The 12254-nt window shown below is 40.3% G+C and overlaps 1 protein-coding gene across 1 annotated transcript; it reads right to left on the minus strand.

The window, feature by feature from the left end:
• Positions 1 to 79: 79 nt before the first annotated feature.
• On the minus strand, positions 80 to 11426 carry LOC142217320 (uncharacterized). The gene is made up of 7 exons (XM_075285522.1): positions 11361 to 11426; positions 8962 to 9254; positions 7453 to 7509; positions 4918 to 5217; positions 4416 to 4763; positions 3865 to 4179; positions 80 to 474 (listed from the first exon to the last, which is right to left on the minus strand). Exons 2-7 carry the CDS (start codon positions 9236 to 9238, stop codon positions 107 to 109), a joined length of 1665 nt encoding a protein of 554 aa, XP_075141623.1. The 5' UTR covers positions 9239 to 9254; positions 11361 to 11426; the 3' UTR covers positions 80 to 106.
• Positions 11427 to 12254: the final 828 nt, after the last annotated feature.

Consider the following 12254-nt stretch of genomic DNA (forward strand, 5'->3'; position numbering starts at 1 on the left):
GGCACTTCCCTGAACAACTGAAAGTGCAAGGAATTCAGCCCACTGCTGAATGGGGTACACTTAAACATGGGGTACAGAAATGAACAGTGTCACAGCATTACAGATTTTACAATCGCTCCTCTTCACCAGGCAGTAATATATGTAGGGGTCCGCTGCTTTTCTCTATGGGATGTTCCAGGCTAGGATGTTCCACCCTACAGATAAATTCTGACCCTTGGTCTTTCTCAGCATTAGGAGTAAAACATAAAATTGCTGTACAAGCAAATGTTGTGTTTTTCCGTTTATGTGGTTCAACCTCTGTAGCTATGTCCCCGCCGTCCTGCACTGCAGACACAGCTCCATTCACTTTTTTATGCCAAGACACAGTCAGTGAAGCGGGGAAGTATCCAGTAATCCTGCACATCATGCGTGTTCTGAGATTATCCTCTAGCCTGAGAACAAATATCTCATCTACACACGGGATCCAGGGCAGATCTGTGGGAGAAAATATCCAGATTATTACTATGAAAACAGTTCATTTTATGTAGTGTGATTCTGTAATATTCTTTAACCAACATATAGAGGTTCTCTGTAACTCAGGGTCTATTATACTTATTCTGTATCTTGTCTCTCTAATAACTGATGCTGGAACTGAATGAAGAAGTAGAGGACGGAGATAGATAGATAGATAGCTATGAGATAGATAGATAGATAGATAGATAGATAGATAGATAGATAGATAGATAGATAGATAGATAGGAGATAGATAGATAGGAGATAGATAGATAGATAGATAGATAGATAGATAGATAGATAGGAGATAGATAGATAGATAGATAGATAGATAGATAGATAGATAGATACATGATAGATAGATAGATAGATAGATAGATAGATAGATAGATAGATAGATATGAGATAGATATCAAAATCAGGCAGCACTCCCAAAATTAGGTGAAAAAATGTGAAAGTACTGTATTGCCTCATGACAGCAATGTTTCATCTCTTATACACAAGTCTTTCTCAGTCTCAAGGCTTTGTCTTTAGAGAGGTTTCACAGTAGATCGGTAGAGGTTTGCACAGTATTAACAGCAGTGTTATCGTTAGTAATAAAACTTGTGTCCCTCTCTCTTCGCATTTTCACTCCCCATTTCCCCCATTTTCACATCCCACTCCTCACTTTCCCTGTAGCCATAGTGGTGCCAGTCAGATTGTGTCCAGCCCTAAGGTAACCCTGACAGTATTAGGGTAAATTCAGACAGATATATTGCAGAAAAAAATTAGTCCCAAACATCTGAATCGAAAGTACAAGAGCTGAACGGGACAATCCCTCCTTAGGTATAAATAACATACGTACAGTGCTTGTGCCAGATAGACCAGTGTAGGAGCTTGTCCCTCCTATATATCTGCATAATAGGATCCCATCTTATACATTGTATGTTATATCATGATGTCTGTCACTAGCAGAGCTGATATGTCACAGGCTGAACAAAACATCCCACCTTTGAGATTATTAGCTCATGTTTTAAGTCACATTCATCTATGGCAGATTTGTTACAGTTTTTGGATTTTACGTTATTCTTTATGTTCAAAGCAAATGCACATTTGGCCAAACCAAGCGTGTAAGTGTATGGTAGAGTCGGGATAAATCGCTGATGGCCAGACCAGTATTGACCACCCCTATTGATACACAGGGGGGTTTTGTACACCTGGCTGGGAATGATTCACCTGAATTATCAAGAGGCTCCGGTGTCTTAATAAACCCAGCATATGCCTCTGCGCATACATAGTAGTTGATCCCAGTCACTAACCAATCATCTCCACCTCACATTCACCAAAAGATGTGCTACATTATCACCCATCTATGTTGTAGATTGGCCACTGAATTTCACAATAAAGCAATGTAGGAAATATACAAACAATCTACAATAACAAGCGGTAAAATATCATAGTTGAACGTAAATCTGTAGCAAAATCTGAAGCTACAACTAGAACATCCATCTATACAGGAAGATAAGTTGTGTGTGCTATGGAATTCTGAACAAAACCTGTAGTGACGACTAAAACTTAACTCTTTATTATATTTATTTACTAATAATAAGATTGGGGAATAAAATCCTAAAGCTCGGTTGACATCTGTGCATGGGTTAACATTCGGGGAGTCCGCTTGGGGACCCCCCCTGAACGGAAACCTAATCCACATAAAAAAGTGATTACCTTAGTAAACCGACGGACCCCATACACAATAATGGGGTCCATGTGGTTTCTGTATGAAAAAAGTGGAGAGAACAGTCAATGGGGTCTGCCGGGTTCCTTACATAACCGCTTTTTTTATGCGGATTAGGCTTCCATTCGTAGGGGGTCCCCAAGTGGACTCCCTGAATGGAAACCCATGCACAGATGTGAACCGGGCTATAATGTGATGAATTCACTGTCTGCTATTACTAGCCTGTTACTATCTGGATACATTTGTTATAGACCAGCCAATTAGGTTATATAGCTAAATAACCTAATTGGCTGCTTAATAACAAATGTATCCAGATAGTAACTCAATAGCAGCCAGTGACCCATAGCCTATCACCCCTGTTCTTCTCACATAGAGAGCCATATAATATACTTTCCCTTCATTTTGGGATTGTATTGCAAATATAAATGTCTCTCTATTACTGATCCAGCGCTGTATATTTACAAGAGATGGAAGAGACAATAACTGCAGCAGCAATATAGACCTCAGCACCCTGATAAAAAGCATTGATCAGATAGGTACTGAGGTGTCTATTGGATATTATCAGTAGTCTCTGTTCATATACCAGTTCACATGAGATAGCAGGACTTATACTTATTCGTCAAACTTACTTTACATTAATTAATCTTAATATTAGTTACCGTAATTAGAAGATAAGTTTTAGTCGTCACTTCAAGTTTTGTTTAAAATCTGAACCTACCCTCAGCACTGCAGTATGTTGTTGTACGACCCCCATAGGAAATGATTAACTAAAATATTAATGACATATCAGACAGGGGAAAGTCCAAAACTTGTCACCCCACCAAATAGACCGCAGCATTCATGGCCTCTTCTCTACTCCATTGTACAGTGGCGGTGTTTGGTATTGCAGCTCAGCCCCGTTCAGGCCATAGAATAACTCTCATGGGCAGGGTCCTCACTCCTATTGTTTTATATGTTGATTTCTTTGTCACATTGTAATGTCTCATATTGTCCGTTCACGTCCTCCTATTTGTAAAGTGCTGCGGAATATGTTGGTGCTATATAAATAAAGTCCATATGACCAGTTAGCATAACATCATATGGCTTGTGAGACTGCTGACACCCTTATCAGCTGATCTGTGAGGGGTTCTGGGTGTCAGGCCCTGATCTAATATGGATGACATATGTAATTAACAGTCCTTAATTCCTTTAATGAGGGAAACTAAGAAATAGTCTTTTAATTGACTTGACTACTATAAGACTTTTAGGTTTCGAGTTGTGGCATACATTTCAGCAACACAGCCTAATAAAGCCGGGGGCCATCATAGAAGACTTTGACTCAATGATCCAAATAGATTTCAATTACTAGAAAGTGACAGCACTCCATAATTGAAAAATAGCAGATTTTTATTCATTAATCTCCAAGAAAAGGTCTGGCGGAAGATGAAATGTCGCAACACTGAATTAACAAAATTCCACTATTGTTTCAGTTATGGAGTGCTGTCACTTTCTGTTGATTGTAGTCTTATATGATGTGTGATATAATATGTATATGAACAATGAAAGGAATACAAGATATGGCTGCACAGAGCCTAGTGTAAAGATATCTCCCAGAATGGAGGGGATGAAATTGTCGGAGAAAGCAGAATGACAGATGGGAGAATAATACGGACTCTCACCTCTTACAGACAATGCCCTAGTCTCGGGCCCTTCCATTGCCTCGTGCTCCCAGGTTACATACAGTTTATACTGAGGATCCCCAAAGCCACATCCCAGAATGCAGCATTCACTCATAACTTCAAACAAGGAATCTTCTCGTTCTGTGAATGTTTCTGTGTGTTTCGTGGCTTGCTTCACCCCTTTTCTGTTCTCGGCCTCCCCTCGATGCCACTTCACCTTGATGTCTTTAGGGTAAAACTTTGTAAGATGCAGCGAAAACTGAACCAAAATATTATCAACCAGGGATTTCCTTATGGGCTCCAGCTGAGGTTTTGCTGCACAGAGAAGAACATTTGTAAAGAAAGAGATAATTAGAAAAAATGTGACAAAATACAACAAAAAACTCCAAACCTTAATGTGAATACTTCCTCCTAGACCTCGTCTACACAGTATTATCTGATTGCTTAGTGAAGACAATATACAAGTTTGCAGATAGGCAGGTTGTCGTGTCTGTGCCCAGCGCTGTATGCAGTGCTTTATTTTTACATATCAACATCTTACAGAACCTCACCCAGCATCTTGATCCCTCCTGTGCTTTTCTTGATCGCCGTATCCAGAGAAGGATGCTCAACTTGGCAAATATATTCTGCCCCCTGGTGGTTTCTTAGTGTAGGTGTCATCATTAGCCTTGCTGTACAGCTGTAGGTGTTGTCTGGATTTTTACTTGATTTGATTTTTGGAATTGAAACCTCATCACATTCTTCACATAACTCTAGATTCTTTTTATTTTTCTTGAACCACTTTGCAGTGACAGCGTCTGGATAATATCCTGATATGTGACACTGTAGGACGACCGGGGTGTCATGATATAAACATGGCGGTGTCTGTATGTCATCCACTACTGGCCTCCAATGGAAATCTGCAGAGAGAAATGTTAAGTACCAGTGTAAAGATTCGGCCAACCAGCACCTTCTATCTCAGCTTCTTCAATTTAATTGTAACCCCCCCACCACCACCACAACAAATGAATATTAGTGATAAAGTGTTATTTCTCTGTAGGGATCTATTCTTACCTTGATCACTGATAGAGAACTTTTGCTGCCCCTTGGTATTTGTATATTCATGTTCCCAACTGACATGTACTGTGGATTCTGGATATTGGAGGAAATCTTGTGATATTCTGACTTCGCTACACACTGAGAATGAACTTGGCTCAGGACTCTCTCTGTAGACTTCTTGGGACGATAACACTTCTGTAGAGTTACCTTTACTGCATTTCCATTCAATATGGAGATATCCAGGATAAAATGTCTCCAGTGTGATGGAGCAGACCATCTCCCCTGTGTCGCTTAGGCTTAGTGCCATTGGTCTGGCTGAAAAACACGTAATATCCTAATGTATTTTTGTTTTTTAAACTTTAATATTCAATTATTTTACCTTTGACATAACCCCTCTTACTCCTATCTGTACTGCCTGGTAGCTCAGTTCTCTGAGAACTGGAAAGCCTTCAAAACATATTGAGAGTGAAATTTTGTTTTACAGCATTTTGCATTATTTGGACAGGTCCTCACTAGATGGTATTGCTGCAAACTTTAACTGCATGCCTGTGTAGGAGAGTGTTGCACAGAATACAATAGCATGCATGATCTTACAGTTATTACTCATATGCTCCAGAATTATTTAGCACAAAAATTGACCCTCCTTGAAGATCTTTAATCCATCAGTGTGACATTTTCTATTGCTTACATAGTTACATAGTAGATGAGGTTGGATGAAGACCTCAGTCCATCAACTAGTCACAGATTTAATGTAAAATGTCCCCATTGACTACAGCGTTGATATCAAAATCCTGCATGCAATAAATCCACAATAAAAGGCATTACCTGAGGAGTTAAAGCAAAATCTGAATGTACAGAATAAATGGAGCTTCCTTCCTCTCCTCCCATTTTCTCAAACTCAATATGGAGAAAACAGAGTTCATCATCTTTGCCCCACCCCATATGGCCCCTCCACACGACCCATCTATCAAAGTCAACGGAACCACACTTACCCCTGTCCCACGGGCGCGATGCCTTGGGGTAACATTGGACCCCGACCCATATTTCAATTCACACGTTCAAACCTTCAACACCTCCTGCCACCTCCAACTCAAGAACATCCACCGAATCCTTCCTCACCTCTGAAACTACCAAGATGCTCGTCCAGGCCCTCATAATCTCCCGCCTAGACTACTGCAACAGCCTTCTCCATGGACTCCCAACTAACACCCTCGCCCCCCTCCAGTCCACCTTAAACTGCGCTGCGCGCTTAATTCACCTCACCCCCCGTTCTTCATCAGCTGCTCCCCTCTGCCAGTCCCTCCACTGGCTACCTATAGCCCAGCGAATTGAGTTCAAGATACTAACATTAACATACAAAGCCATCCACAACCTGGCCCCTCCATATATCTCTGACCTAATCTCACGCTACCTGCCCACACATAACCTCAGATCCTCCAATGACCTCCTACTCCGCTCTGCTCTCATCCGCTCCTCACACAACCGTCTCCAAGATTTCTCTCGTGCATCCCCCATACTCTGGAACTCCTTACCAAGACACATAAGACTGACCCCCACAATCACAGGCTTCAAGAAGGCCCTGAAGACTCAGCTATTCAGGAAGGCCTACAACCTCCAATAACACTGTCACCGCACCGCCACCTGTACAGTTTCCCCCTCTCCTTCTGTCTCTACCCCCCTTCCCTCATAGATTGTAAGCCCTTGTGGGCAGGGCCCTCTACCCCACTGTGCCAGTTGGTCACTGTTAGTATTCTATCTACCTGTATATTTTGTGTATTGTATGTAACCCCCAAATGTAAAGCACCATGGAAATAAGGGTGCTATATAAATATATAAACAATAATAATAATAAAATAAAAAACAAAGAATACACATTTTGGCAATCCCCTGCTGCTCCCTTGTCCGTTCTTGCCTGGCCTATGCTGATCTCTGTTTACTGGCCCTCAGCACATACATGAGTGACCTCTGTAGCCAGTCACTGGTTATAGTGGTCACATGTATCATGATGGGTGCTCGGTAAAAATATACAGTGGGGGATGGGGTGGATGGGTATCAGCATGAGAACAGTAAAGTGGGTACGCTGTCTGTTTTTAATCTTTGGTGATTTGTTTAGGTACGTTGTTCAGGACCTTAGAGGCAAATCCACCCAAAATCTGTCCAAATTGGTGAAAATGTGTTAGATTTATCCTTCGATGCTTTGCTGGATTGGCTGTGGATAATTCCTGTGTAGCACCTGCTTTAGTACATCTGTTCATAACATTTTTGTTTTTCCAAGAAAGACTTTCCACATGTACCAAATTTGTGCAGGTAGCAAATAGTCTTTCTCTATACAGAGTACAGGTGACAAAATCTCTTACTCTCCTGCCTGCCCTTTCCATCTATTAGAGTTGTTGGTGATCTAATGGCAGCTAATCTACTTATAGGTCTATCAAATAAGAAATAGATATGGTCCGCAGCCGTCCCGTAAAACAGGTTTTCTGTGACAACAATGTTCTGTATTTGGAACATTTGGAGACGGAGCTGAGAAAAGAGGAAATCTTGTATTCTTACCTTCAGGAGCCAAACAACTTGTTTCCTTCAATTGAGTTAACCTTACAAATCGGTCCACTGCACAAAAATATACAGTAGGAATAGGGTTAATAATAGTGGACTGATATGTCACATGAATTAAAAGTAAATGATAAATAAAATCATATTAATAAATGAGGGAACTTATTAAAATAAGAAATTTGTCAATTAAAATTTATTCAGAATATCTTGTTTGTGTTCAGATTCATCACATTGGTGACAATGGTGTCGCTTACTTTTTTATTTCAAGTGCTCATGGCTGCATCTACCTATTGATTAAAATGGGTGGACACTTTGGTGCTATTCTCCTTGGTCTCTCTTGGGCCTATGTATTAATCTTGTCTGATGTTGTCATTCTCCTATGCTTGATCTCTACTTGTCAGAGGGGATGTGGTGAATGCGTAGTTGTCCTTTCCTTCTCTAACAAGTAGAGAAGAAGCATCAGCAGACTGGACTGATGTATAAGGTGGTAGAAACCATCCCCCACACACAAAGTATATACTCGAGTATAAGCCGAATTTTTAAGCACAATTTTTTGTGCTGAAGAAGCCCCCCTCAGCTTATACTTGAGTCAAGCAAAAAAAAATAAATTATTTTTTTTTGAAGGGGGGGGGGGGGGGTCTATAACCAGCCGCAATAGCAATGTATAGAATCTCCCATAAAATAGTGAAAAAAAAGAAGCTTTAAAAAAAATATTATAAAAAAATAAAATAAAAGTTTTAAATCCCTCCTTTCCCTAGAATACATATAAAAGTAGAAAATTATTGTGAAACACAAACACATTAGGTATCCCTGTGTCTGAGAGTGCCCGGTCTACTGAATATAGGGTATCTGCAGTGCTCCTGTTCCGTCGGGAAGGGGTTAATAGGAGCACTGCAGATACCCTATATTCAGCCAGGCTGAATTCCACGTGGGGGAAAAAAATTCCAGTCCTCAAGCTCAGGGAAGGGGCAGACAGACAACCAAAACACCCCCTCCCCTTCCCCATCACCCAGCAACTACTGCACCAAAAAAAAACATTTTAATTTTTGAAATTTTCCAGTAGTCGCTACATTTCCCCCCCTCGGCTTATACTTGAGTCAATAAGTTTTCCCAGTTTTTTGTGGTAAAATTAGGGGACTCGGCTTATATTCGGGTCGGCTTATACTCGAGTATATACGGTGCGCCTTAAGTGTGTGTGTGACTGATGTAACATCCCACTCAAGATGCTAATGTACAGTTTTGTGCATGTGTTTGTTACATTGGTAAAGTGTCTTTTGTATCATTTTATGCCAGATTGTCTTTTTATATGCCAGTTGTGGCATAAATTGTCTTAGCATTTTTGCGCTGTCCATGCTATTTTCCTGAAAAGGTGTCATAGTGAGGGTGTGCAGGAGCAAGGTCATCGGTCCCATCCCTGGCCTCTTATTATAAAAAAAAAAAAAAGTTATTCTGGACCACCCCTTTAATGCTATAGGTAATTTTGTGTATATGTTTATGGCATCCTGTTACCTTTATTCAAGTGTTCCTGAAGCTCTTCTGCAACTTGCTTTTCATTGATCTTGTCCAGAACTGCCAGGGTCACTTCAACCCCATAGACATCCTTATAGTATTCCCTTATAAGGTCAGTAACATCGTCCCTATCCTTGTCCTCCAGTTTGCTCCTCGGGATCCTCTTATAATTCTCCTTGACCTCTATTTCGTGCAGCTGCTTTCGGAACTTTTTAAATTCCATCTTCTCCAGATTCTCCAGAGCATAGAGCAGGGTGTCTCTGACTGTCATCCACATCTCTTCCTATAAGGGGCTATCACAAAACAACCTCCTTAATGCACTTATCTTAATATCATTAACTGTAAACAATGTTATAGAGTTGCCTTTTGTGCGACAGACCCATTATATTACATATATAGCCCCATTATTATAATAAAGTATAAATAATTTGAGTAGGGGGGTGGTATTTGATGCTTCTGCATGGCAGCTGCAGGTTGTCTAAGTCTTTCTTCCATATCTACTTAAAAATCGGCCCAGTACACATATACAGCGGCATTCAAAAGTTTGGATACCCCTGGTCAAAATGACTGTTATTGTGAACATTTACGCAAGTTGAAGATAAAATGATCTTTAAAAGGCATAAAGATTAAACACTCTTGTCAATAATTTTAAGTAATATCAGTGTATTATTATGTTTGAGTACAATTTTAGAGTGAAAAGGGAAAGGAGTAGCTTGCAAAAGTTTTGGGACCCTTGTAGATTTGTGTGCCCCGATAACTTTGAGCAAGTCCTCAGACCTTCATTAGCTAGTTAGGGTTATGTCTTGTTCACTATCATTGTTAGGAAAAACCAAGTGATGCAAATTTTACATCTTTATAAATCCCTGGTGCCGCCTCTAATCTTGTACCAAAAAAAAGCAGCCATGGGTTTTTCTATGCAGCTGCCTAGCACTCTGAAAATGGTGGAGGCCCACAAAGCAGGAGAAGGCTATAAGATGATGCCAAAGCGTTCTCAAGTTGTCCTTTTCGCAGTTCAAAATGTAATTAAGAAATGGCATTTACAGAAACAGCAGAGGTGAAGATAAGGTCTGAAAGACCAAGAACAATTTCAGAGACGGCTGCTCTTAGGATTGCCAGTGTGGCAAATCAGAACCCCGTCAGACTGCAAAAGACTTTCAGGAAAATTTAGCAGACTCTGGAGTTATGGTACATTTTTCTACTGTACAGAGATACCTGCACAAGTATGGCCTTCATGGAAGAGTCATCAGAAGAAAACCTCTCCTGCGTCCTCACCATACAATTCAGCTTCAGAAGTTTGCAAAAGATCATCTACAAGGTTAAAATAGATCTCTTTGGCCACAATGATCAAAGGTATGTCTGGAGAAAAAAGGGCACAGTATTTCAGGAAAAGAACATTTCTGCAACCATTAAGCAGGAGGCTGGATCAGTCATCCTTTTGGGTTGTGTCGCAACCAATGTCACGGGGAACATTTCACAGGTAGAGGGAAAAATGGATTCAATGAAATATCAGCAAATTCTTGAAGCAAGCATAACACCATCTGTAAAAAAGCTGAAATTGAAAAGAGGAGGAGGATGAAGATGGCTTCTACAAATGGATAATGACCGTAAACACATGTCAAAATTCACCATAGACTATCTAAAGAGGCACAAGCTGAAGGTTTTACCACGGCCCTCACAGTCCCTTGATCATTGAAAATCTGTGGCTGGACAAGTTATTCCTGTGACTATTGTAGGATGTTCTTTCATTCAACGAGGGGAACAACAATTTTGTCCATGTTTGTGTGTGTGTGTATGTATATATATATATATATATATATATATATATACCTATTATGTCTGGATTTGCTTTAAATAGCAAAATACAGTAGTAGTGGTAAGTTGATGGTAAGGGAATTCTACTCCCTGAATATGTCGGATTCTGTGGATTATCTTTCTGGATATTACACACTGAAATAAAATGCATTGAACGTGAACAATCTTCTTACCTTAGGGTTACCGAGGACAGTAGTAGTTTTTTTTTACATTGGCTGTTCCTTATAGAAAGGGCAAACAAGAGTTAATATTTCCCCCAGTTTAGAGCGCAGATAAACACCCAGGGTTCTCCACCCTCTGCTCTTACTGACATGGCTGAGCCTTACAAGAATTTTCTCAGGGTTTTCTTCATTTTAGTTTCAAGCATTTCCTTTCTGTAGAAGTCATTGAAAGTGAAAGGAGAAATCTATCTATATGTATATGTATCTTTGTGCCTAGAGCAGAGAGTTTAGGGACTTGTAGGAGCTCAGGCTAATGTAATACATAGTTCACAATCACCTACATAGAGTTAATCATTACATCAGGAGTACTATATAACATATAGAGACTATAGATAAGATGGTATTTAGTGCACTATAGTTGCTTACATTGCTCTGTTCTGTGCCTTCGCTTTCTCCTTCCTGTATTTGGCCCCTTCAAAAGTTAAACAACAGGCGGGAACATCACACCCATCGGGGAGGGGGCAGCGAAGTCAGCAGCTGGTGTCAGAGCATTTACTGTGCAGCTAAGCCTATGGTGGACGTATGGTATGGTGGATGGATTTCTAGTCGACAGTTTTTTTTCCTTGTAATCTAAAGTCAGAAATTTGTGTAAAGATTTATTCACATGTACCAGATTTGTTGCAGACATTTCTGCAGCTGTTCCCTACATTTGAACTGAAATTGTAAAAATACATATAGTGTACCTGCTGCAGAAATATGGTCGTGTTCACATCAGCAAGGTGACTTTTTGTTGACTTTCCTGTTTTTTTTAATTATATTATTTATTTGTTGTATATATTTTTGACATTTATTTTATGCTATTGAAAAAAATATCTGTTTGGAGATTTTTCAAGTGTTGTTAAAGCTACATGTATCGGGCCGTAGCGAAAAAGCGCTGCATTTTTTCGAACATCAAAAGCAACAGTTTTTGAAATCACAGCGTTTCTGCTGTGCTTATCTTTCTGTAAGGTGTAGATGGGATTCGATAGCAGGGACTGGAAAAAAGCCACTGCCAAATCGCAGCATTTATACCACGTGGGGCCCCCACCTAAATTCGATTTACGATCTCAAAATCTTGCGGATGAGTATGCCATAAAGGTATACATACCAGTTCCCACAAAAAGGGGTGACCTCCTGGAGTCCCGGAAGAGTGGGCAACACTCCTGAGCCTAGTGTCCTGGTCCTGTTATAGGAGACATGATCATGTTATGTGCTAGTCACATCAGAAGAAAGGAACGTGGCCAGCATAAAAAGGGGTGTAGCCAGCACACTGTATATTTA

The sequence above is a fragment of the Leptodactylus fuscus genome, chromosome 8 (genome assembly GCF_031893055.1).
Source record: "Leptodactylus fuscus isolate aLepFus1 chromosome 8, aLepFus1.hap2, whole genome shotgun sequence".
Classification (NCBI taxonomy): Eukaryota; Metazoa; Chordata; class Amphibia; order Anura; family Leptodactylidae; genus Leptodactylus; species Leptodactylus fuscus.